This window comes from Venturia canescens, chromosome 4 (genome assembly GCF_019457755.1).
Source record: "Venturia canescens isolate UGA chromosome 4, ASM1945775v1, whole genome shotgun sequence".
NCBI lineage: Eukaryota > Metazoa > Arthropoda > Insecta > Hymenoptera > Ichneumonidae > Venturia > Venturia canescens.
In genome coordinates this window covers 17,550,925-17,576,121 of record NC_057424.1, presented here as the reverse complement: position 1 = coordinate 17,576,121, position 25,197 = coordinate 17,550,925, and the positions used below count along the sequence as shown (strand labels likewise).

Below are 25,197 nucleotides of genomic sequence, written 5' to 3'. Positions count from 1 at the left end.
CCACCACGCTTCCGAAGGTTCCAGTTACACCACCAAACACCAGAAGGCGACTGATTCGTTTGTGGTTTGTGATCACGCGAATTGTGTGTATAGTTGTGTTGTGGTTATGTTAAACCGTTAAACTCAGTCAGCCAGTGCGAATAACGGAAAAATACGATCAAGTCACGAGAAGTTTTTCTTTATCTCGCAATATCTGCATTTCGTGACAATTTATGTATTATTAATTAACGAACTCCTAATCCAAATTGACTTAAAACGCTTTCAACACAAATTCATTAACGAAAACGAAACAAAAACACATAATGGTTGCTACCTGGGAAGATTTTTACGCGAAAAACCCACCGCCTACGGATTTTGAAAAATCTGAAACCCTTATGAAAGAATTTACGCTACATCATGCAAAAAAAAACACTAAAGTTGTTCTAATTACGGTAAGGCGAATAGTGAGATTCCAATTTATCTATTGCGTAAAAAAAACTAATTGTTATTCTGTTGTTAACTAGTTGTTATTCTGTATTTAATCCAGAGTGGGGGAACGACGATACCGCTGGAACGCAATACGGTTCGTTATGTTGATAATTTTAGTGCAGGTACCAGGGGCTCCATATCAGCTGAACAATTTTTAGAATTTGGATACGCTGTTATATTTATTTACAGGTAAAAAATCTAAAGAAAGTAAAACCATAAAGGGGCCGTTCATTTATTATAAAATCTAACCCAAATTTTAATTCTTAATTATTGATAAACCTTTTAGAATAAAGTCGCTCGAGCCTTTCTCCAGACATTTTACAGGCCAGAAACTTCTTGAAATGCTTGAACCAACTGAAGTCAACCATAAAAAAACATTGTCAGGTGCATACAAAGATGGAATAACAACATTTTGAAATTAATATTCTATAAAATTCCAGTTCTTCATATTTCTGTTTGCAACAGTGAGGTCGGAATATTCGGATAAAATATGCAATGTGTTTGCAAAGTATAAAGAGGCAATAAATGAGAAAAAATTACTCCAGATCGGTTTTACCACACTTTCTGAATATCTCTGGCTTTTACGATCAGCTTGTCAAGCTCTGGCTCCTATAAAACAAATGGCAATTTTGTATTTGGCTGCTGCTGTCTCCGACTTCTATGTGCCAGTTGATGAAATGGTGATGAAAAATGAATTCCAATTCAATACATACTTTTGCATGCAGATTTACAAAAATTTATATGTCCAATAAACTCAAATGTTCAATTGACACATTAATGTAAACGGAATAATTTCCCATGTAGTCACTCCATAAGATTCCATCGAACGGTCCACCAACGATATCTTTACATTTGGCGCCAAAGATATTAACTCCTTTGGTGAGTTTGTGGGTGCCAAAAGCATTCGTAGTATCTTTCAAACTGGAGACCGACGAGAAACTTTTGATCTTGAAGGCGAGAAACGCACTCATCAATTACAAACACAATGTAGGAGGAATTAAGAAAATGTTTTTTGAAAACATAAGACCAAAAAAAATGTAAATAAGAAGAATTTTCGTTTGTTTACAGCTTGTCATAGCCAACATGCTTCAAAATCGTAAACAACAAGTCACAATAGTAGACGGCGAAAAAGATTACGTAATATCGCTTACGGACGAACAATTGAACAAGGGTGAAGAAATTGAGAAATATATCGTAATCGATTTAGCAGAAAAACATTCGAATTTCATTAGAATGGCACAAGAGCAGACGTAATTGTTGGAATTTTTAAAATACCATTCAATAACTTGTTAAAAGATTTTATGACACTGATTGGATCACGGGGACATGAGAAAAGCTTTTTAATGTTCAGTACGCATTTTGTATCAATAATTTTAATATTATATGATTATGTATATATAAACACTTTGTACAAGATATTAATTTCAAGAACATATGGAACTTTTAATCTCATATTCCTCCTTGGATTTTTTTTTGCTTTCTACTTCTTGCTCCCCAGACTAGCCAACATTCCGTTGATTTGGTCTACTAGTTTTTTGTTTGACGTCCCGCACTGAGCCAATACGAAATTTAAGGCCAAGACATCGCCCTGTTCGTGCGCTACTTGAGCAGCATCCAATAACATGCTGTGGACAAAGAATTGAAAAATTCAATGGAGATAAAGGGAAAATTAATTTATTGGTGTAAATGAGATGAAAATCGAGGAGAAACTATAATGTAATTCATATCTTCAGAGCTTTTTTCACCTTCGATCTTTGGGATTAAGACTTTAATGGCATGAAAAATTCTTTCGGAAAGCGAATTCTCGTTGCTGAAATCCTTGTGTGAAACTTACTTTAATTTTGTCAAGTATTTTACTTTCAATTCCGCCCTCACTTTTGGTAGATATTTCTTTGCTTCCATTTTGTCATATTGCAAACAAACGTCGACGAAAGGCTGTGAAAAACCACAAGTCTTAAATTGTTTAACCTACAAAATAAAACTTTTTTTTGGTTATTTCATTCGATTTATGCACCTCATAACCAATCGGTGATTTTTTGCTTTTTGAAAATTTTTCCAAATCGCTCCAAAGTCCCTTTTCTGCAAGGCATTGAATGCGTAGCCACCAGTAACGACGATCTGGTATTTTGTACTCGGAACGTAAATTATCGGCTAGTTTTGTTTCATTCAGAAGCAACAACAATCGAACTGTGTCGTGGAGAGACTTTCCGACCACGGATTCACGCAAAGTATCTTCCAACGAGCGTTGATACTTTAATAATTTTACTTGTTCGCCTGTGATCGTTGCGTTCGTTTCATACCTTCCCAACTTGAATTTTTCTTGTGCATTTTGCATAAGAGAGTCTCTTGTTTGGGTATTCTGGCATAGACGCAAAGTAATTAATACCTTTGAATTTTCTGCAGATTTCTTTTTGATGGATTCGTAATTTTTTCAAATTATTATCAACGGACGAATAATTAATAACATTATTCGAACAATAAAATTTTTATATTTTATCATGGATTCAGAAACGCAAAGATAAGAGTCAAATAAATACCTTCGGTTGATAACTTTCTCTGATATACCACAAAGCTTGAGAATAATAATCATCGTACAAAACGTGAATGTCAAGTAAAGCTTCACGATTATGATTTTGGCAGTATTTGATATACAATGACATCGCCAATGGGCAGTGTTTTATCGCCATCTACAAGAAGTTAAAATTATCAATTAGCATTATCAATTATGAATTTTTATAATTTCCATATAAACACGCATTCCCCGTCTTCTGAGTTTTACGTGGATTTTGTATTACTCAACGAATCGGTGATTTAATTGAATATAATGTAGATAAGAAAGTAGTGAGAAAATTTGTTCCATGGTTCCGTTGATAATTAGGGCCGTTGGGCCCAATTATCACCATTCTAAAACTCATAAGAGTGGAAACAAAAAACAAAGATCGTTTTTAATATTATAATTTGTCTCCGAGCATAAAAAGTTCAACACATTTACCTCAAAATTCGCAAGTGTCATATTTTTCTGCAAATAAAGTATAACAGTGTAAACTAGATCCGTATTTCCGCTTTCAACAGCCTTGTTAAGAGCAGCTTGTTCGACACCGAGTCGTAGAAGGAGCGGAACTTGCAGTTGAGCTCTTGGCTCGTAATCGATCAGCTAAAATGTCAAATTCGTAGTACATTGTCAGCTTTAAAACTGATGCATATTGACCAATGTTCTCATTAAGCGTTCTCAAATAAAAATTTACTTTTATCGCCAGTTGTTTTCTCCCATAATCAGCAGCGCGTTCAGCAATTTCGCTGTACGAAACACCAGGTGCGTATCCCAATTTGGCCGCTATTTCTTCCGCCAATTGCTCCATATCCAGCTTCACTTGTTTCACTTTGTAGCAAGCCCAGTGTGCCAAAATTCTGCTCTCACCATCGACCTCCGGAAGTTGGAGATGACGTGCTATTTGTATGCTCAAATAATAATGCCTTCGTACTACCAGTCTGTCTAGTAATACTTGATTCGTTAACACTGTCAATCTAATTTCAAATATCGGAATTTGCACGACTTTTATAAAGTATTTTGAAAATTTATGAATAAACTTTCTGCTGTCGTTCCATCACTTCTATTTCTTTTTTTATCCTTAATCGTATCATTTTGATAATTAAGCATTTGCAATGCTGAAAAAGGATACTGCGTATAAGTTAACGGAATTCCAATTGCTGGATGTCTGACCGCATTCAGTACTCTCAAAATCCTGCACATCGTAACATAATATTCCGGATTAATAGTTCTACTGAAGCCTTTACCGAATTTGGCCGCCTTGAAAAAAAAACGAAAAATTAAAACAATTTGAAGACGCATAGAAAAACATCGAATTTTTATCGAATACGTTTTTTTCAAAGAAACATTTACCCTCATCAACAGTTTTTGAGTCTCAGGATCAAACTCGTGACTGGCTGCATTCACGCAATCTGTGATGGCAACGTCGAGATTGTCCTTGACGAGATCAATGTAACTGTCAGCCTTGTGACTCCTTTTCCGAAATTGTTTCGACGCCTCCAAAAGATAGGACGCAGAATCGGTTGAATTTATACGGAATATTTTCTGAACGACGTTTGGAACTTTTTGTATCATTTCGTGGGAATTACTCGAAATTACTCGTACTCCGTCAATTTCTGTTACGAGATGAACCGGCCCGTCGTACGTGTATAAAATGAAGTCGCTGCTTCGACCAATCACCATAACGGAACCGCTCCAGCTACACACTACAGCTTCTGTTCCACACCTGAATAAAATAAATGCCAGAAGTTCAGAGAAGTTCTCCCAACGAATTCAATTCGACATCATACTGTGCCTGGAATTTCTCTTGTAGCATTAAAAATGTTGTTAAACCAACAGATTGAGTTCAAACAAGTGACAAAATTGAGTTCTCTGTCGTGAATGAAATTTCGCGTCCACTTATTGCACAGTTTTTTCCTGGAGGTAGGGATCAAAGAAAAAATAGTTCACGATTATTGTTGAATTCAGTACGAACCACACCATGTCGGATAGTGACTCTTTAACGCCCAGTTGGAATTCACAATATTTCGTTTTCAGGTCTAAAGATCCGAGGTAAACGTATCCGGTGTCACCGTAAAGTGCAATATGTTGATTATTTCCGGAAACGGCGATCGCCGTTACACTGTTAGTTTTATTTGTGAATAAATTGCTCTGAAATACAAAAGAAAAGATTTATAAATTAAATACGTCATGGACATACGTTATGGAAAAGATTAAATTAAATATATAGATGAAATCATTACAAAAGGTGTCGGGACCAGTGACTGAGTCTTATGATGTATTTGATATATTCCATCCTGATTTGATAATATAAGTTGACCTTCTCTGTCATAGCGTATGATGCACCAAGCATCGAAGGATCCTCCGAGTTCTAAAAATTAATTAAATATAAGCATAAAGGTATCAAATTATTCTGAATATTCATGGAAAATGAAGGATCAAGCAAATCTGCTCGATTCAAATGAAAGGAAAACTCAAAAAAGATTTCGCTTTTGATCCTCTCTTTAGGTTCGGAAAATTAAAAAAATGACTGAAGCTTATGCTAAAAATATTCGTGGGATACACGGAAAGTGGTATTTCCCTCCACTCACTAGACGTTTCAGGAATTTGACGAATTTTTGGTTCGGACACATTGTTAACAAGGAATACACGATTGGTAGATGTCATAACGGCAATTCCAGTCCCGCTAACCGTGGTGAAGAATTTGGCCTCAATGACTTTCGTGTTTTTTGCTTCCTGTAAAAATGGTTGTGTGGTTATGAATTTGCAGCAAATTTTTTAAAGGTTGTTTTTGTGATAATGGAAATGAAGAATGGCTAACATTGCCCATGCTGAAGGTATGCTGATAAGTTCCAAACATGTCATAAATCAGGACCATGCCATCTTCTTGTATGCACAACAATTCCTCCTGGTGGGACCAGCCCATAGCTACCAGCTGACCACTGCTCCACTAGAGAGTTAAAAGACCATTCAAGCGTTTCATCTTTACTTGATTTGCAATAACTTCACCCATAATAATGGTTTAAGAAATGTAGATGTTTTGAAAAAATGCCACGGTAGCAGCTTGCTATAAAAATATTTAAAAAAAGCCTATGTATTTTTGGATCTTTAATACTTACAGAAAATTTTGCCATAACTTTTCCAGAAGAAGAATACAGAGATATCAGAGGTTTATTAGCTCCTTGAACTTTTACGAACTTTTTGGGATTTCTAGTTACAGCGATTGAACCACCATAAGAAGAAGCCACTAGCCAATTGTTGAGTTTTACCTCATGTTGGAATGACAGCGGATAAAGCTCAAATTTCCTATAATATAATGCACATTTTTAAGAACTCATTTTGTGTGATATAACTGAAATATTTTGTTAGTTACATGATTTTATCTGTAAAAAAAACCATTTCTATTTTGTATTTAATAATATAGGTGTATTGAGAGATATGTAGTTTTTGGGTTGTACTTGTGATTAAACTAACCTAAAATATACATCTCGTCCCAGAGGAGACCAATCTGCAGTTAACATAACAGACATTGCTGTATATTTGTAGCTCGTTCGTTTATTAACAACTAATTATTAACTTGGTTTTGACATGTGTCACTGATCTGTTAAAACCACTTCTTTCTCATCTGCGTTTGACAGATCGTCCCAAACTGACCCAAACGACTGAATGTATAAGCTGTGTATAGAGTGATCTATCACTTGCGTGGTGCTTGCGTGAGTGCGAGAGAGATAGCTGCAAAATGGTTACACGTTTTACTCGGACATCCTTGATTTTATGAGAAAAATAAAAGTTACACCTTGTTCTCTAATAAAATGAGAATAACGTGTAACTCATATTTTCTTTCAAATATCAACCTACTCGGAATAAAACGTGTGCAGCAGGACTTTTACCGACTGAACAACTGATAGATCACGATAAGGTATGTATAAGTGCAACAAAGCAAAGCTTTGTGCTGTTGTACACGAAAAAGGGCGATACGTATATAGTTTTTAATATTTGATCGGTAACAAAAACTACAAATGATTTTTTTTTTCAGAAAACGACCTTTATTTTATTTCAATAATTCTTTTCCTGCAAGGCTGTTCTCTTGACCATCCGCCGTTTGAGTTAGTTTTATACGTAGTTTATACAAAATGCACCATAGAGGCGGGCCAAATTCCGCGCGCTATTGCGTATTTATACCGAAGGCACAATAGAGGCAAGTTCTGAATAAGCGCAACAAAAGAACAAAACCGTTAACGGTTCGACACAAACTTCAAATTCGTGTAATGTTTGTTAGTTTACTTCGAAAATTTGATTCGAGAAACCAACCGAGTTTTCGATATTCCTGATCAATTTTTCGTGATTGCTATAAAAAAAATAATAACTGAGTATCGAGACGATTAGAGATTGTTAAATTAAGAAATTGAATATTTTCAAGCTGTGTCGTTCACATCGATAAAAGAGAAATATCACCTTGACTGCTGTTTATTTTGATCAAACAAGACGAATTTTTCCGAGACTTGCCAAAATGTCCGGAATATTCGACTTGTTCAGTGGAACCGGAAATTCTGTAAATACGCAGTTTTCCTCGGGTAAGTTTGTTAGGTTATAGTTTCTTTTTTATTTCTTATTTTATAAAAAGTCATACAATTGAATATCGAATTTTGTTTGTTCTTTGATTATATTTTGCTTAATATTATCTACACAGGATCCACCGATCCAGCAAAGAAGTCAACCATGTCATCTTTGAATTTAGGGCCGGTGACTGGAATGACAGCAAAAAACATTGCTCTTGCTCGTCCCAAGGCTAAAGGTCTTTCCATTAGATCCAAATCGGATCTCAATGTCACCAGGTTTGGGCCCAATGGTGAACGATCACCCATCAAAAAAAGTCCTATCAAGGCACATCTCCTCAAACCTGAGATTGGACCATTCAGCAACATTTCAAAACAACTTTCTCCACGCAGCCGTGACAAAAATTCAAAGGTAATTTCCAGATGATCTTTAATCTCATGATTGGTAAAATAGTAGATAAAGATTTTTATTAGACATGCTTGGTATTTTCAAAAAAACTTAAATCCATGCTTCAGTCAAATCTCTGGTATTCATGTCCAAGGCTATCGTATGTTCAATCATTTTAATAATTGAGTTAGAAAATTTTTCCTAATTACCAGTTTCAAAGTTACGATTTTTCATCGCTAGAAAGAATTCAGGATTGTAATTCTCAACTCTTAAATGGATCTCTCAATAATTCAGTTGCAGGTCCTCAAATCAAAACAATTGAAAGCAGCATCATCAAAATTCAAATCTCCCGATAATATTATGCCTGTGGAAAAAATGCAGGCAGAGGCAAGTTTGTTCAGGAAACCGTTCACTCCGAAGCTGAACAGAAAACCGTCGCAAGTTTATCCAGAACCACAAAAATTGGCACCCTATTGCGATGACGAGAATGATCTCTGTAAGTAGTTTTACTAATTATTGGGGTATTTGTTAATTTATCTTTTTGAATATTTGGTGTTAAATGTAACTGTCATGCTCAAAGATTCCATGACTTTGAATTTGGACCGAGACTTTGTGAGATTAGTGAGCTTGTCAAGATCACCTGTAAAGCCATTTGAAGATGAGGGATTTGAATCTGGTAAGTGATGAACCTTATGAAATACACGAAATACCTATGGTGTGCGTAATAATGAATATTGAAATGTATATTCAGATCCAGAATTTATATCAGTACCACCTTGCGGAGATCGCGAAGACCGTTTTGAAGAAATTGTTAGTGACGAATCACCATCCTTGCCAAACCTGTCGGAGGACGATTTTGACGACGATTTTCTTTAATTGCCCTAAATATTTGTAGGAGTCAGAGCGACTTTAATAGTGATAACTTAATCATCATTTTTTTCCCTTTTTATAGCTTAAGTTATCGAAATGAAATTTTTCAATTATTCAGATTGAGAAATGTATCCTCCAACGTGTCATTATTATTATCATTATTATTATTATTATTATTATTATTATTATTATTATTATTATTATTATTATTATTATTATAAGTTCCTGAGATATTTTTTTGTCGTATTCTTTCTTAAAACCCAACAAGCCAGGTGCAGAAAACTTTGTTATGATATGAGTGTACAAATTATAAGTGTGCTGATTTTATCATCATATGTAATAAAGAATAAGCTTTCACTTGATTAATTTGCTTATAATTTGAATGCAGCCGGTCTCGTCCAACTGAAATAGATTTTTTCATTTGGTCACCACCATAAGGGCAATCGAAACTTATGGCGTGAATTAAATTTTTTCGAAATTGGGTGAAAAATATGCTTGATTCGGATATACGTCAGCTGTAAAAATTACGTATGTGGTAAGTAATTAAATAATAAAGTACTTTGAATAAGTACGTATGTGCACATGTATGACAATTTCTATAAAATAAAATGGGAGCGTTGGATAAAAATCAGCGTTCTTCAGCCGCTGAGTCGTTTTCATTTTTCAAATTGGGACTTCCGCCGATAAACCGGAAGCGTCAGAATCATATGTTGAATCTATGGCCTTTGCTATGGCCGTCAAGTCGATGTTTTTCACTTATTTACAGTATGATCTGACATTTTTCATTAATTTTACAGACAAACATGAAAATGTCTTAATTATTTGTGAAAATCGTTAACGAATTGATACGATAATGATCAAGATAATTATGTTTTCATCGAATTGATAATCATACGTTTCGACATAACCCCAATTAAAGTTTATCAAAGATTTTATACCACTGCAGGTGAATACATTCACTAAGTATTCATTCTATTCTGAAAGCATCACGACAAATGCCAAAAGTTAGTGTGAGCACGAGATCGATTTTTGTTAGATCAGAATATTGGGTTTAACGATTGGAAATTGGAAGATGACACCCAGTGATAAATTGAATATATCTCCAGAAGTGGCACAATTTTTATTGGCCGAAGGTGCAACTTTGGTCATTACAGATGTCCCAAAAGGTACCGATTTTGGGATTGACTTGAAATCCTGGAATACCGGACCAAACTTCAAAGGAATCAAAATGATACCGCCAGGATTTCATTTTGTTCATTACAGGTATGATTGAAGGAACTACTTAAGAGTATGGGTCTGTCAAAAAATATAGCTACTAATTTCACAATTGAATTTCTTCAACACGATCAATCTATTTTTACTGTTGCTTTGCGTGGGACTGATCCATACCTTTGAGGCATTCATTGATTTGATTCAAGAGCTTCATCATTAATAATTTTCTTATTTTCAGTCCTGTAGACAAAATGGGTGAACTTGCACCTCGAGTTGGATTTTTTCATATATTTGGAAAAAGTGAATTCGTTGCAAAACGCTGGGATTCTAAAATCGAGGATATATCCTCTGAGAGTATGCTTTTTGCTTATGTATTCATTAGTTATGAAGAATTTAGAAAATTGATTGTAAATTGTTAGAAAACAAATTGAGTTGCTGAATGGTTAATGATAGAGTTCAATAATTTGAATAAATCAGATGTGAAAGTGTAAAATAAGCATACAAAAGTCAAAAGGATCAGAGAGCTTGTCACTTTGGTTTGCTTTTCATTCAAATGGGATCGACATTCCATATTTTGATTCAAATACATCAAAGAAAATTGAACAAACTGGGGATAGAAGGGTTTGAAAGAAATCCTTCGAATCCCAGGTAAAAATTCATAAAAAAATAAAATATTTTTACTGTTGATTTCGATTTCATTGAAAACTTTATCAACAGGCGTAGATGAGGAAACATTGAAAAGGATGCGAGAGGATTTAAAAAACTTTGACAAATGTTTGGGACCATATCCTTATGATATATGGAAAAAATGGAGAGATTTGACAAACAATATTGACGCAGAGGTTGTTGAAAGGTGCAAACCATTGTGTGGGTGAGTCAGAACAGCTAAAATTAGTTGTACCGAAGGGCTGAAAATATGAGAAGTGTAAAAATTGATACATTTTATATGAAGTTATGTCCGTTCGGCTTTGGAGCTGGAGAATTGCGATGATGCTTCAAGGCCCAGAGGCACCGAAGTCGCCTACAAACGACAGCGTTGCAGTGGCCTCACTTCTGAAGCCAAAGAGGAACTTTTGCTACCGAGTTTGAAGCCAAAACCTGGTACAGAGTTAAGACTTTCTGAATTACCGGATAAAAATTATCCCGACGGTGCAACACCTGTAGAAATCACAAGGCATTCGCTGGACACCAGTTACGCTCTTGAGACAGTTTTACGAAAGCTTAAACAGTAAGAAAAATGATTTTAAACCAAAAACCCAAAACAAAAATCTGATCGAATTTTATTTGTGTCATTTGACGTTCAAGCTGTTACAACGTATTTCCATTTCTTCTCTCCTCAGGGTTGCTTTTTGATCTTTGTTTTCTTTTTTTTTCAGCCCCATAGAAATAGTGGGTGAACTGCAATTAGCCTTTGTATGTTTTCTCACCGGTCAGAGTTTGGACGCGTTCGAACACTGGAAAAAACTCATTGCGTTGATGTGCGGGGCAGACGCTGCGATAGCCCCGCGTCGTGGAATTTACATAGAACTTATCAGAGCATTAGAGACTCAATTGGAACACGTACCCGAAGATTTTCTTTGTGACATCGTCGCTAACAATAATTTCGTGTACCACAGTCTCAGAAAATTGTTTGCCAATATCGAGATTAATCCGGAAGTTGATGGCCGGCTCAAATCCGAAGCGAATCGTATGAAAGATCGTCTTACGCTTAAATTTCTGTGGGACTTTGAGGATCTGCAAGAGGAACTCGAGGATGAAGCGCCGGTTGTTGTTTCTCTAGACTAAATGTAGATGTTGTGAACTCATTGTTATAAACTTCTTTTTCTATCGTACAATAAAATGCTTAAACATGTGCACAGAAAAAAGTAGAATTGTAAGTGAATCGTTAATAATAATAAAAAATATGCTGGAAATTGAAATTTGCAAATTGCTTCCTCAAGATGGTCAAGATGGACGATGCTCAAAGCTGCTTTATGAGGTGCTATATTTTTCATTTTGGCTTCCTCATAGAGGAAGCTTTAAGCATTGTTCTAAAAGCTTGAGAAAACAATTTGTTGCTTTTAATTTTTTTTAAATAAAATTTTAATTTATTTATCGACTTTTAACCTTTCCAAATTAATTTCCAAAAAAAATTAAAGTGGATTTTTCGAAAAACTTATATTTTTGTAAAATTCCAAAAATCATAAAATTTAAACCGCTCAACCGATATTTCTCAAATTCAACACCAACCTTCCTATTATGATAATCTATTTATAAAAAAAAAAATTAGTAATAAATCTTAAAATTTCCGAAAGTTAGAGCGTCGACACCCTTTTTTTAAAAATTTCAAAACATCGTAGGATTCGTATTTTTTTTTCAAATTCTGATAAAATTATCAGAGAATGAAGAGCTTGTTCAGATTAACCTCTATGCAAAAAGGTAGCCTTGCATCGCAAATCGTTTTCGAGTTATAAGCGTTTGAATTTTGCAGTGCCATAACACACACACATCTGGACATTTTTTCTAGATATGATTTTTTGATGTTTTTGGACATTTTGAGCACATTTACATTGAAAACTGGAAAAAAAATTTTTATCGTCACATAGCTTCTCTATAAGGAAGCAAAACAAAATGCAATTGGCGTCGAATACTGTAACGCGAACTTTGTAAGTTTTTTTTATAGCACCGCATGACCTAAACCCGCATTTTAGCCACGCAAAATGTCATACGGATTATAAAATAGTATACGATACTCGTGAATTAAGCAGCTCTATTATAGCACGGCGTTTAGCACCCTCGCTATACGCTCGGGCGCCAACTTCACGCCGTGCAATAATAGGCAGCTTAAGTCACACGTATCGTAATGTACTATTTTTCATATTTCCCTGTATCTCGAACGCAAATCATATTCGCATAGTGGATGACTGGGCTTTTGACACAGCTTAAGAGTTCGGTCAAATGAATTGACAGTCCTTGTAACCGCTCCGAAATATTTGGAGTTCAACCACTCAATATAGCGTACAGGACGAGACTCGAACTTACCTATACACAAAAATAACAACAAACAAATTACTTGCGCTTCTCGCGAGTAAGTTAACTTCGACGTCCGCACCGTTCCGAAAGTAACAATTAAATGAATATCAAACTTTTGGAGCAAAAATAATGTTTCCGCCCGGGATCGAACCGGGGACCTTCCGCGTGTTAGGCGGATGTGATAACCACTACACCACGGAAACACTTGATAGATGATGATTCTAGAAAAAGTGTATAAACAAAAGACGACGTGATCGGTGTTCTGAATAAACATATTGCAATTAAGGCACTGAGGAAGTATTTTTGCCATTTCACAGTAAATAAACGGCCAAAAATCATAAAAATATTTGATCCGTTTATCGCCGTTTAGCATAGCTCCCTGGTTCCATATTTTCTAGTTTCCCTTGCAGGCCGAGGACCTGAATAAGATCTTTCGAAATAGCTCGGTACTGTTAGTTTTCCCATTGAATAAAGCGGAATGAAAAATATCAACTGATACTGATCATGATCAACCAGCCTGCGCAAGTCGGTACCGCAGATTTTCTCGGCAGGAAACTTATCAGTATTATTACTAGCGTTGATCACACTTTTAAAAAATCAGCTGATCGTGGTCAAACGCGTAACTCATCCCGGTTTTTTTTTCCCGTGCGAGTCGGGAGTTAAAAATGGTGCATCTTACGATTGCTTTGTTTTGAGTTCACAAGTGCTGTTAATCGTAGAATTATTAAGGATGTACGTGCGCGTCGTCAGTTAACAGTCTTCCCATATTTTTTTAACAATTACCTCGGTCATTAATATAAAGCAGAATATTAGTAAAAAAGCGTGATCTTCATTTTTTAAACGTAAATAATATTGAAGTTGAGTTCATTGCAGAACATTTTTCATTCCGAGTCTTTCACATGATTCGATAGAGGTTGCCGTAAGACAGTCATTCGCCAGGAGGCGGGGCACATGAAGATTCGATGTACATCGAAAAACGCTGTTGGTGCTCAACGATAGTTGGGGTTCAGTGCATTTTTTGGATTTCTCGAACTAAAGTATAATTTACGTTTTCACTGTTGCTCACCATACCGAGGTGTTTCCATTGAGATGTCTGAGTGCTATCGACAGGAGATTTTTCGCTTTCAGAAAATTGACATACCGTGTTTATCCGTAACTCGATACACTGTACATCGTCTGAAAGATCAATCGCGTGTTATTCATAAAAATAAATAACACTTCATTGGCTTTGAGCGTTCTGAGCTATGCAGTTTTTGGTAGCTTTAGCTGCTACGACGATCTGCCATATTGATGCTAACAACACCAAAGAGACGACCCCCATGCTAGCACCGACCAGTGTGTTGGGTTCCTCAGTTTTGTGTTCTTTCGCACAATCCTTTTGTGCCAGACGCATTATACTTGCGCAGAATAACATCAATGCAGTAATTATGATGAACAATATCATAATGAACGAAGTAATTCTGATGCTAGTTGCAAGACTATGGCACTTGGGAGTAACTGCCGAATGCAAGGCGGCACCAACTCCTGGTGCTTTGGTTTTTACTGCGGAATCCATGCCTGCCGATTTTTATTTCAGTTAGCTTACTATATTACAAGCCTTTTGACGCTGAGTCTGATACGAAACGGTTCGGAAATTTTAATAGCGAATTTTTACGATACACTATTTTCAGTGTGTGATTATTTTTTCAGTTAAAGGATCTCTTGATGCTTCAACACTGGCCAATTGGTCTTGTCGCACGATAGTGCAATTTCTTGCTATTTGAAAAGCGATTATACGATAAAAGAACTTGAGTATGCTCAGGCATGAATCTTGAACAGAAATTTTCGTTATGTGACTCAACTCTCTCTCAGTATTCTTCTTAATGACGAAAACCTGGAGTCAAGAACATAACAAAAGTCTGATTGGGACGAAGCGAACGACGCGAGCGCTGTTTCTAAGGCAAAATTCTTGTAATTTATTTCCGCAAATGATCCGTGGGGGTTTCTGAGATATTACGATCCACTACGGAGATCCGATGTAACTCACTATTTTTAAGGAACTACTTATCGTCGTCAGTGACTAGCGCGATTTTGTATGTTGGAGTATTGTACTGAATTTGCGATACTGCAGAAGCAAAAATGCGACTCACGTTTTTCTTATTTTCGTATTGCTATCCGAGATTGAATTGCCTACGCTAATCTTCGTAGCGTGACTCCACAAACGACGAACTGTCGTTTACGCTAACAAAGAAGAAACTGCTGATGGAATGTGCTTGCCGTGAGAGTCTATGAAGACCGTTTTTTCAAAACGTGCCTGAACCTCAGCCATGCCTCGTCGTTTCTCACCGAAGATAAACGCTTACTAATGAAAAACTGACATAAGAATATACGTAAAGCCAGAGCTGTTGCGCGAAAAGTTTCGAATCACTCGACAAGTGTGTCAGACAAAATCTCTCAGGAAACGCGACAGTGTCTTCCGACGTTGAGTAATTCGACGCTAAAGGCGAGTCGTCTTGCGTGGCTACACTCCGGATTCGGCGATTTTAACTCTACTGTACCGAAATGAGTTAAGAAAATCTCGCAATGAACCGGAGAGACTTACAAAGGAATCTCAGAGACGAAGAAGAGAGATCTCGTTAAATATTTTCATTTTATACAAGACGGAACAGCTCCTCGTCACACACAAGAAGTATTTGAGTCCATCCATAAAGTTTATGACGATCGAGTTATTGGCCTAGGATACCCACGCTTTGCTAGAGGAACAGGATTACAGTTCAGTCAAAATGCAGGAATGGAGCAACTTTCAAGGGGAAATCTGCAAACTTGAAAATAAAATGTGTAAATTATTTTGCGATCAACCTCCGACAACATTGAGAAAATAAGAGTTAAAAGTTTAAAACGCTTATAACTCGAAAACTATTGAACTGATTGAAAAAATACTTGTACCATCTCGTTTTCAGACAACAAAAATACGTAAAAAAGCACCCTATTAATTTCTGATTTCATCAGCTTCGTGACGAACGATCTGCAAAGTAAAGTCATTTTGTTACTCAAATTGTACAATAAAGTTCATTTTAACAATGATTAAGCCATTGGGGATATGATTACGAAACTCGAAAAAATCGCCTACAGTATAAATTTAATGTGGGACATGCTGGATTGGAAATGAAAGAAAAAAAATTGTATACTTTCAAAAATCTGTTTACTGTTGATGTTTTATTTTCTAATCTCTGAAGCAGTAAATTCAAAAAATATTATTATAATTAATTATTAAAGAAACAAATTTTGAAAATTTTCGAAAACAATTGGAAACGCTGTCGCTCCGGTAAAGTCGCTCTGGTAGCAACTTGTCATAACATAAATGTACTTGTCTCAGAGTCACTGCCGCGACTTGAGATTTGCGATAAAAAAATATAAGTTTTACATGTAGCCTTATTTCACATATGATTCTATTGAATGGGAAATTCTAAATGCGGGGGCACGTTTTCTAAAATGTTTTTTACAAAACTATACTCATTTCAATTTTTCCTCGTCATTTTATGCTCAAAAAACACAACATTTATAGTTTCTATTATCCTAACATTATTTTTCATAATTCGCAATTGCGATTTACTATAGCCACGTCATTTTTCGACTTCCTGTGATTGTAAACTAAAATCTTACATAAATATGAGTATTAAAAAATGTACATTTCCGCGTATATTTTCTCGGTTTGTAATAAAAAATAAAAAAAAAAAAAAAAAAAGTACAAGTCCGAAATAAAAGCTTAGCGGTTCTTTCTCATTACTGCACATCGTGAATCTACGATCGTTTTATTAGTTTTCCTACCAAGTCAAAATAATCCCGTTAAAATGTTACTGTACTATAATAAAAGTTGTAGAAAAAAATAATGTTTCCGCCCGGGATCGAACCGGGGACCTTCCGCGTGTTAGGCGGATGTGATAACCACTACACCACGGAAACATTGTTATAGAGAAAAGATCATACGACAGCCGAAATTCTCGGAATTAGAATCGTCTAGAAATGCTTTATCGTTTTGGTTTGAATTTATTCCTTTTGCATGAGCATATTTTTTGGTGGTGCAAATTGGGGCACTCGAAATTTGGATTGATTCTTAACCTCTGAGAAGTCGCGGTTATATAGGAAAAGCTTCTGCTTCTGCAATTTTTCCAACTTCTATTCTCTTCTTTTAAGTGTTACGTCCCAGTATCAAGCTGGACGCCCCTCACTTTTTCGTTTTTAACTCTCTTACTATCACAAGTATATCTCCAAATCGCCATCATCATTCGTCGATAAATAGTATATTTAAACATAGAACATATTCCAAAGAATCCAAACCACCCCAGAACACACTTTCCCTAACTCTGAGAAAACCTCTCGCGATTTTTCCTCTAATCATATCTCCGGAAAAGTCTCCCCTATATTCAAATCCAATCACCAAGACAGACCTATTTACGACCAACTTTACGACCTAAAAAACTCCCCTCTACAGCATCCAACCCCCGAAGATGCATCTTATCCTCTAACTCCGACCAAGTTAAAAATCTCTAGTTGTAAGTCAGTTAGCAGCGAACCTCCAAAAGACTAATATCGGACAACTCTCCTCATCTAAAATTCAAACTCATCTAAGAGAGCTTCGTACAATAGCTAACTCGCGATTATATCCAAACTATCTCAATTCTCAAAGTGTAATTAAGTGTAATAGTCTATCAATAAATTCATCAATATATTTTGTAGTGAACAAAATATCATCGCATACACTTATTTCGTGAAGCCTTTGACACCGCTCCGTGATTATAAATCTCTTCTAATTCAAAATCATCACAAGGTCACCTATACCTGAAAATATAACGTTTGTTATCGGCACCGCATCAGTCCCAAGGAAGACTCACCGGCAGCGGTACTCAAACGTACACTCTGCTTCTCTAAATCGGCGACTGCGCCCCATCTAATCCTCCCTCCCAGGACGTAACGAAGCATTCGGTAATCCTTTATTTTTATCGTTGCTATGGATTCCTTATATTTTTTTCTATCTGTGGGACAACTTGTATCAGAGATTTAGAATTATTTAGTATATGAATTATTGAATAGAAGTGTGGTGATGATGGAATCTCTATAAGCTCCCGTATAAAGTTTACGATTTTTCAAGTTTTTATTCTTTATTCGATAACCTGATCTGAAATTTCGCCAATCTATTCGCATGCACTTGTACTTGACTGTTATTTAAAAATCAGTTATTTGTAGAATATTCTGGTTCGTGAAAGGACTACCTTAACATGACATTTTTCATTACTTTGAAATCGAAAGAAATAGCAAGATCAACGAACTTCGTCTTCCGAAGTTTCATAATTTGTATAAATATTAAACTGCCATTTGTCCAGTCAGTGCTCAGAGCAAGTTGATGGATGTTTTGCTTTTTTCTACGTCCTGATCGTCGCTCATCAGTTTTATCGTTCGCTCGAGATGACATTGAGAAAATCTGAGAACAACGTTTTCTCGTAACTTTACATGCTTTACAAGATTCGCGATTTCAGTCGAGCGCTCTTCATAAAAATAAATATTACTTCATAAACATGGAATTTTAAGGCATTCTTTCCATCCATGGCGGGATTATGCAGACCCGAGTAGTTTTAGCTCCTACGGTATACTGCCATATTCCGAGCAAGCATGTAGCTATAATAAAGCCAAAGCTAACCCCTACAAGAATCCTTGGTATGTCACTTTTCTCCTCTTCAGTACACTTTCTCATTGCGTGGTCCATGATGATTGCCACAAACAAGCAGAGCGCAGTAAGTACGGTGAAAATTATCACCATATATCCAGAGATCTTGACCCATTTCGCAAGATTCCAGCACTGGGGAGTAACCTTCTTGATAAATTTTTCATTAGCGGATTTTGTTGACTTCTCATCTGGCATTGCGAGTGATTGATGAAAAGATTCGGAAATTTTGAGAGTGAATTTGTACAGGGTACTACTATATATACCTGCACTATTCGTGTGACGACTAAAACGGAGATCTCAGATTGCTGTTTACTTAACGTCAGCAGCCACTCCGAATCCACGGCCCGATGACTATTTCTCCGTTCAGAAACTGTCACAACTCCCTAATTCTAGATCCACCTATTTTAAAAGCGTTCTCTGCCAGACAACATGTGGCACACAACGACTGCATGCCACGGTACGCTAATACCGTCCGCACGAATTTCTATTTGGGGCTGTAAAGTAAACGTCTCACCAGGTGAAAACTATACCTCGCTATTTTAAAAGGCGTTTGTATAATGAACGAGACTCAGCACGTTTGTTGTGTGGAGTGACAACATTTTAGTCGTTCTGGGCTTTGAGCGAGACGCAAACCTACCGACTGACAGGATCTTGAGAATTGTGCCTCGTCTATTGAAGAAATCAAGAAACGTGTCAGGCAGCTGAATTCTCAATCGCGTGGGACGTTCTTCTCGACGAAACTGTGAAATACTCTTTCCGCTCGACTTTGATCGAATTCGTGTTCGTATCGTTTGAAACACGAGCACAATTCATCGTCTTCTCGGCTTGCCTGTTCGCGACTTCAGAGTTTTTCCAGTCTATCCATGTCTGTGCGCATGCGCCCCTCCCCATTCTCTCACTGGTGGAGTGCACCTGTTGCTACTTTGCGAATTTTCCTACATTCGTAGTCTAAGTGCTCCCATTGGCTGTATCTGTGCCACACATGAGGCCAGGAGAAGGAGACCCCCTCTCCATCTCCAAAAAGTGAAGAAAAAGAAGAAGAAAAAGGGGTCTAAGTCTATTAGTCAATTAGTCTACCGTCGAATACCGTGGGAAGTAGATAAAAGAAGACGAACTTGACAGCCGTCCGCGGAACCTGATAGGAGAGCTGCTTTGACAAAAATGCCTCAAAAATTCGAATTTTTTTAGTGGACTCTTAAGGGGTATGTGAAAATACAATTTTGTGTACTGTTTTTTATTGATCGAGTAATCGATTCATTCTATTATCACTTTTATTATTATGCACGAGCTATTTTTGTATATAACTATTATGTATAATGAAAAAAATTGTTAAAATGTGTGAAATAAGATTTATGCTGTGTCGCGTCTCCATTTTCGATGAGCGAGGATGAGCAATCGAGTTCCAGTGAGTCCCATTTGAGTTTAGTACTGGAATGAAAAAATTCATTTCGATTATTTCAACATACAGATATCCTTGTCGGAAAACGTAAGTTTTGTATATCCACGTATACAGCTGGGAATAATCGCTGGATCAATGATGAAATAAGGTGAAAAAAATGAAGGCTTGAAACAGGAACTTATCGTTGAGATTAAAAAATTGCGTTCAAATTTACCGGTAGGAATTCAGGAAAATCTTGTACTGGAGAATCCGGAAGTTGTTCGCCACCGGCTGGGTATTCACGGCGCACACGCTGAAATGAAATTTCAAATAAAACCGTGAACTTTTGTTGCGAGTGATTGATCAAAGATGTTCGAAAAATTGAACGAATTCTTACCGGATGAGGGTTAACAGGTCTTGGCACTGGACGAATCGGTTTGACAGGCTTCGGACCCGAAGGACGACCTGGTCTGCCTGCTTCCGTCACAACAGCCATTATTAAAATTAAGGCGAACGTGAACAGGATCATGAACCTCATGTTTGCTGAAATGATTTACAAAAATATAATTAATATTAACGAGCAGCTCCTTAACACAAAATTTCAAAAATTATTCATGTTTGACGCTATTGAAATTTTTGTTTTTTTTTTGTTTCAGAAAAACCTTGGAAAAATCCTTGATTTTTGAGCCCTTTCGACGAAAGGAAGGACGTGAAGAATGTTTGTCTAACTTTTAATCGATTCGGTTTTTCATTCGAATGAAAATTGGATTTCAACGAAGCGAAGATCGAAAAACACTTTTGACCTTTGCTGGAAATTAACTGCAAAATATTGCTTCTAGTCCAAAAAAATATAAACAATGAAACTTTTATACCTTTTGTGATATTTCTGCTGATTTCAAACTCAAAGAAGATTTGAATGTATGTGATGATAATTGAGTACGTCCATACGCTTTTATACCATCCCGGCCGGGGTCCATTTGTTTACTTTGGATTCATCGAGTCCGGGGAACCCCTCGGAACGCGTATACACATAAGATACACATGAGATAAAGAAATAGCGTGTAAATGCGTTGTAAAAAAGTTGACTCAGAGAACTCATGCGTCGGGAATCACCGCGACCTCGAATCCACGACGATGCATTCATTCGAGTTTTTTCCTTGTTTCAAAGCCACTGTACAGAGTGTCTCAATATTCGCGTTCAATCCGCAGAGCGGATAACAAACTCGAAAACTTCGTCTTCATGGATTTTTTATGGTGGTGAACGGGCGTTGGAGGCTCTCCTGCTTTCACGGTTCCTACAAAGGCTGTTTCCAAAAAAATTTTTAATCGTTTCAAAAATCGATGCCACTTGATTCGTACTAATTTTCAGTAAGACTTTTGAGACACGCTGATTAAATAATTTGTTACGACCCATCGTATACCGGTTGCAGCCGCGACGTAATTTCGATGAAAATTAACGGCTCACGGAGGAGAATTTTTGGATAAACGGATTAGTTAAATGGAGCGTGTTGATTAAAACGTTGATGATTAAACATCGTGATTTCGTCGCATGTGGCCCATCAAGGATAAAGCAACATTCTTATCGCTATCAACACTCATTTTATTTTTAATGTTTTACTTATTGAACGAGGAATTAGGGCGAAAAACGCAGAATTTTATGGCTAGGAAATGAGTTTGATAACACAAAAACTCGAGAAAATATGAAAAATCAGCCCAACTCTGACGAGCCTTACTCCAGATTTCACTCGCTAAAATAGGTGAAAATATTTTGATAACATTTTTTATGATAATGTTTTAGGTGTCGACATTCCGCATGGGATTTCGTCGCTGAAAAGTCCATGATTCCCAGATAAAAGAGCATCAAGGAGAGGGACTGAAAGTGAGGGTGGAAATGGCTTTCCATTGGGGCGTTACTTTTGTTATTCATTTATTCAAAAAATAATTGACAGCACTAATGCCTGCATTTTGAGTATTCAAATTATTCAAAACGGCATTGAAAGAGTTCACACAAAAATATTTCAGTTTCCCTCGAGCACTCGACGCATACCAATGGTTAGATCGCTCACCGCGATCGCCCAGTTGCATTTTCATGTACAAATGATCGATGTCTCGTTGATCGAGGAAACCCAGGTTTAGTGTCGTGTGTCAGACCAGAATTAGCTAGTAAAAACAGTTTTTTTAGTCAGCGTCGAATATCCCAATTGGTCTGTGAATCGGAAAACAACGATCATTGCAAAACAGTGCATCGAACATTACGAATTGACATCTTTCTGTAGATGAAGAATTCAGTGCAGAAAAATCTGGGGCCATTTTCCTACCATTTTTCGTTTCGGTTTTTGAGGCACCGAATCAAAGGCAATAGATTCTTCGTAACCAAAAATGTTGCACGAAACCTGCTTCGAGACTTGGTAACCCACAGATTACTTGATGCGTCGAATCACCATGACGGAAAAACAATTCCAAGAAGCAGATTGAAGAATATCAAATTACTGCATTTGGGGGAGCGAGTTTATGGCGAAGGAAAGTGAGAGTGGACTGGTCCTCTGAACTGGATTTCTAAAAACAGTTTTGCTTCGTTTTTTTGCCTTATCATCACAATTTTCTTTTTCGATTGTTCTTCCCAACTGTAGCATTATTTAGTTTTATTAATATTCATTCTCTTTGAATTCATTTTTTTCCTCGACACGAAAACACTTACGTTATCCCGCATAACGGTTCCCTGTAATGAGTGTTGGAAAAATAATATTTTGTTTGCAGATTCTCGTTTTTATAATATGAATAGTTTCTTTACAATATATCGTTCAGAACAGTTCCCTTTACGCTTGTTTCCTCTCGTCCTCTGTTTTACTGTGCAACTTTCTACCTACCAATCAGCGTTTTTTTGCTCTGCGTTTTACCCTTCGCGTTTTTCATACGTCACGCTCAGCAGGGTAATTTTTATTCGTGGTATTATTGAAAGCCTCATTTTTGCAGACTTTTTTTTCATGTTCTATGTCTTGAGTGATTATCTGAAGCAAATCCGAATGAAAAACCCCTTTAGATTCCGGTAGTTGTTTCAATCGTCATAGTGTTCGATCGGTCGATGGAAATATGTGTGGGTTTGTGGAAAATGTTAAGTAGTCGATACCTCTTTGTCTATTTAGAGTGAATGACTTCAACGTTCTCATTGAATCATGCCCGAAGCTTGCAACCGTCAATATTCTAGCATAGATAATTTTAAGGAATATCCAGCACGTACCGGAGTGATAAGAGTAATCGTATTGCTTACTTAGATCGTCGAATTTACATTAAAAATGACATAATATAGCAACAAGACGAATAGACACTGCTATATGAAAACTCATGAGTTCTTATCGAGTACAAAAGCTCAAGTGAAACTTTCAGTTGCGGATTACGTGAAGAGTATCAAGCACTTTTCCAGTCTGTGAATATCCGAGCTATCTAATCGCATGATAATTACTTTTAATGGTCTTGGTTACGATAGAATATGAATGAAGTAAATCTCCGAAAAATTACTGTTGCGAGCAGTTGATTGATTTCCAATTGAAAACCTGCCTGACCAGCAAGATAAAAAGCAGCTTTTTATAATCTTACTCTGATAAAATAGAAAATAAGAAAATTCCATCTTCACCGACCGCAGGTACAGTAGCGATTAAATGAAGGAATAAATGGCAGAAAAAATTGAAAGTCGCTGCAGATAAGGCGAGCTGCATTGCTATTCTCATTTTGTAAATTCACTTTCTTTCAAATCCAACGCACCGACTTCGTTCGACTGTATAACGTTAGAATGATTTGTCGGTTGTCGAATAATTTGCTCGACAGCATACACGATTGCAAAACACACTAATAACTATTAATCGTTTCGAGAAAAAAATGGTGTAAATGAATAAAAACGCTGATCAGGGAACGCAGTTTTTTATTTCCGCGAGCAATCCCAATGTCTGTTGAAAATCATCAGCATTTTTTGCCAGGTGCGCTGTCATAGAATCAAGTTTTCTTTTTTGATAATTATTCCTATGTGGAAATCGATTTTTTGTAAATCGCAAAAAGTAAATTATTGAGACACTGAATATAGAAATGAATTTTTTCGCTCACAACTCCTCCGAGTCGAGGTTCACCATTCGAAAGTACAACGCGCCTACCTACTAACCGATTATTTATGTTTTTCTCTCTCGCTCGTACTTTCACGCTTTCGCCTCTGAAGATCGGATGAAATAAGTGCCCGTGAGACGTGAGCTGAAGCTCGTGCTCTCGGCGCTCGAGGTAAAACCCACGCCGAGATGGCTCACCTACATTTCGATAGCAAGTACCGTTCAAGCAACATCCAGTGGTCCTTAACATCCTCGCTCGATGTATGAACGCGATGGAATTTCTTTCTGACAACCTGTTATTCTCCCACCATTTCGATATTTTTTCTTCGCCACGAGAAATGCTCTCAAAATCATGAACATGGAAAATTCAGGTAGTTTCCGGCATCGTAATAAAGTTGATTTTTACAAGATCGCACGGAACGTAATCGAACAAATTATTTCGAACTCTGTTGCGATGATTAAGGTAACTCCTGTACTGCATGCTAGTCAAATGAGAGCTAAATTTTAAAAGTTGGTACGGATTAAACTTACTGTTGGTTGCTATGCATGCAAGCATACTTTATTATCGTGAAAAAAAAACATTAAAAATGATAGCTTTGCAAAACCATCAAGTGATAAATGCAAACTTCCACGGTGACACATTTTCACAGGTATTTTTCAAAGAACTATCTGTATTTTTTAGCCGATTTTATTGCACCAAGTATCATTTTGTTCCTCAACTAATCCTCTGCGAATTCACCGCGTATAGATTTTTCCTTAAATTCATTCCTTCAGAAATGATTAACGAACAAGTTTTTTCGCTTAGTGAACAATTAGCTGCGACAGTGAAAGAATTAAGTTAAAAAAAAAATTATACATGGTGGATTCGCAGAGGACGAGATAAGGAACATAATGAGATCTGTTGCAATAAAATCGGTCAAAAAACGCAGACAATTCGTTGAAAAATACCAGTGAAAATGTGGCGTCGTGGAAA

The 25,197-nt window shown here is 36.6% G+C and overlaps 4 protein-coding genes, 1 long non-coding RNA gene and 2 other non-coding genes across 9 annotated transcripts; 4 read left to right on the top strand and 3 right to left on the bottom strand.

The window, feature by feature from the left end:
- The first annotated feature begins 47 nt into the window (after window positions 1-47).
- On the top strand, window positions 48-1,922 carry Ppcs (phosphopantothenoylcysteine synthetase). The gene is made up of 6 exons (XM_043415832.1): window positions 48-431; window positions 527-657; window positions 755-852; window positions 934-1,148; window positions 1,273-1,455; window positions 1,537-1,922. The coding sequence occupies exons 1-6, from the start codon at window positions 303-305 to the stop codon at window positions 1,720-1,722; spliced, it is 942 nt and encodes a 313-aa protein (XP_043271767.1). The 5' UTR covers window positions 48-302; the 3' UTR covers window positions 1,723-1,922.
- Window positions 1,826-6,975, bottom strand: Vps16A (vacuolar protein sorting 16). Of its 2 annotated transcripts, XM_043415828.1 has the most exons (15): window positions 6,875-6,975; window positions 6,491-6,748; window positions 6,136-6,322; window positions 5,838-5,966; window positions 5,608-5,752; window positions 5,260-5,387; window positions 4,992-5,167; window positions 4,370-4,742; window positions 4,149-4,276; window positions 3,714-3,993; window positions 3,461-3,622; window positions 3,006-3,155; window positions 2,483-2,827; window positions 2,303-2,403; window positions 1,826-2,093 (listed from the first exon to the last, which is right to left on the bottom strand). In XM_043415828.1, the coding sequence occupies exons 2-15, from the start codon at window positions 6,544-6,546 to the stop codon at window positions 1,949-1,951; spliced, it is 2,505 nt and encodes an 834-aa protein (XP_043271763.1). In that variant the 5' UTR covers window positions 6,547-6,748; window positions 6,875-6,975; the 3' UTR covers window positions 1,826-1,948. The 2 variants fall into 2 exon arrangements, with proteins under 2 accessions (XP_043271763.1, XP_043271761.1); XM_043415826.1 differs by lacking the exon at window positions 6,875-6,975 and having other exon boundaries at window positions 6,491-6,831.
- Window positions 6,976-7,085: 110 nt separating this feature from the next.
- LOC122408795 (uncharacterized) lies at window positions 7,086-9,192 on the top strand. Its single transcript, XM_043415833.1, has 5 exons — window positions 7,086-7,590; window positions 7,707-7,984; window positions 8,255-8,456; window positions 8,541-8,636; window positions 8,712-9,192. Exons 1-5 carry the CDS (start codon window positions 7,527-7,529, stop codon window positions 8,834-8,836), a joined length of 765 nt encoding a protein of 254 aa, XP_043271768.1. The 5' UTR covers window positions 7,086-7,526; the 3' UTR covers window positions 8,837-9,192.
- Window positions 9,193-9,535: 343 nt separating this feature from the next.
- LOC122408793 (protein AAR2 homolog) lies at window positions 9,536-11,961 on the top strand. 2 transcript variants are annotated; one of them, XM_043415831.1, is made up of 6 exons: window positions 9,536-9,776; window positions 9,867-10,093; window positions 10,281-10,396; window positions 10,760-10,913; window positions 10,995-11,270; window positions 11,419-11,961. In XM_043415831.1, exons 2-6 carry the CDS (start codon window positions 9,903-9,905, stop codon window positions 11,825-11,827), a joined length of 1,146 nt encoding a protein of 381 aa, XP_043271766.1. In that variant the 5' UTR covers window positions 9,536-9,776; window positions 9,867-9,902; the 3' UTR covers window positions 11,828-11,961. The 2 variants fall into 2 exon arrangements, with proteins under 2 accessions (XP_043271766.1, XP_043271765.1); XM_043415830.1 differs by having other exon boundaries at window positions 9,536-10,093.
- A 1,223-nt stretch (window positions 11,962-13,184) lies between these two features.
- Window positions 13,185-13,257, bottom strand: TRNAV-AAC (transfer RNA valine (anticodon AAC)). The gene has a single exon. It is a non-coding gene; the product is annotated as a tRNA-Val (tRNA).
- Window positions 13,258-16,923: 3,666 nt separating this feature from the next.
- TRNAV-AAC (transfer RNA valine (anticodon AAC)) lies at window positions 16,924-16,996 on the bottom strand. Its single transcript has one exon. It is a non-coding gene; the product is annotated as a tRNA-Val (tRNA).
- A 2,495-nt stretch (window positions 16,997-19,491) lies between these two features.
- LOC122410159 (uncharacterized) lies at window positions 19,492-21,439 on the top strand. The gene is made up of 2 exons (XR_006260867.1): window positions 19,492-19,957; window positions 20,790-21,439. It is a non-coding gene; the product is annotated as an uncharacterized lncRNA (long non-coding RNA).
- The last annotated feature ends 3,758 nt before the right edge of the window (window positions 21,440-25,197 follow it).

Coding starts and splice junctions, on each gene's coding strand:
- Ppcs (XM_043415832.1), top strand. CDS start 303: ATGGTTGCTACCTGGGAAGATTTTTACGCGAAAAACCCACCGCCTACG. Junction 432..526: donor CTAAAGTTGTTCTAATTACG/GTAAGGCGAATA, acceptor TATTTAATCCAG/AGTGGGGGAACGACGATACC. Junction 1,456..1,536: donor TCATCAATTACAAACACAAT/GTAGGAGGAATT, acceptor GTTTGTTTACAG/CTTGTCATAGCCAACATGCT.
- Vps16A (XM_043415828.1), bottom strand. CDS start 6,546: ATGTCTGTTATGTTAACTGCAGATTGGTCTCCTCTGGGACGAGATGTA. Junction 5,388..5,607: donor TCAAATTCCTGAAACGTCTA/GTGAGTGGAGGG, acceptor ATTAATTTTTAG/AACTCGGAGGATCCTTCGAT. Junction 2,828..3,005: donor GAGAAAGTTATCAACCGAAG/GTATTTATTTGA, acceptor CGTCTATGCCAG/AATACCCAAACAAGAGACTC.
- LOC122408795 (XM_043415833.1), top strand. CDS start 7,527: ATGTCCGGAATATTCGACTTGTTCAGTGGAACCGGAAATTCTGTAAAT. Junction 7,985..8,254: donor GCCGTGACAAAAATTCAAAG/GTAATTTCCAGA, acceptor TCAATAATTCAG/TTGCAGGTCCTCAAATCAAA. Junction 8,457..8,540: donor CGATGACGAGAATGATCTCT/GTAAGTAGTTTT, acceptor TCATGCTCAAAG/ATTCCATGACTTTGAATTTG.
- LOC122408793 (XM_043415831.1), top strand. CDS start 9,903: ATGACACCCAGTGATAAATTGAATATATCTCCAGAAGTGGCACAATTT. Junction 10,397..10,759: donor CGAGGATATATCCTCTGAGA/GTATGCTTTTTG, acceptor CTTTATCAACAG/GCGTAGATGAGGAAACATTG. Junction 10,914..10,994: donor AGGTGCAAACCATTGTGTGG/GTGAGTCAGAAC, acceptor TTTTATATGAAG/TTATGTCCGTTCGGCTTTGG.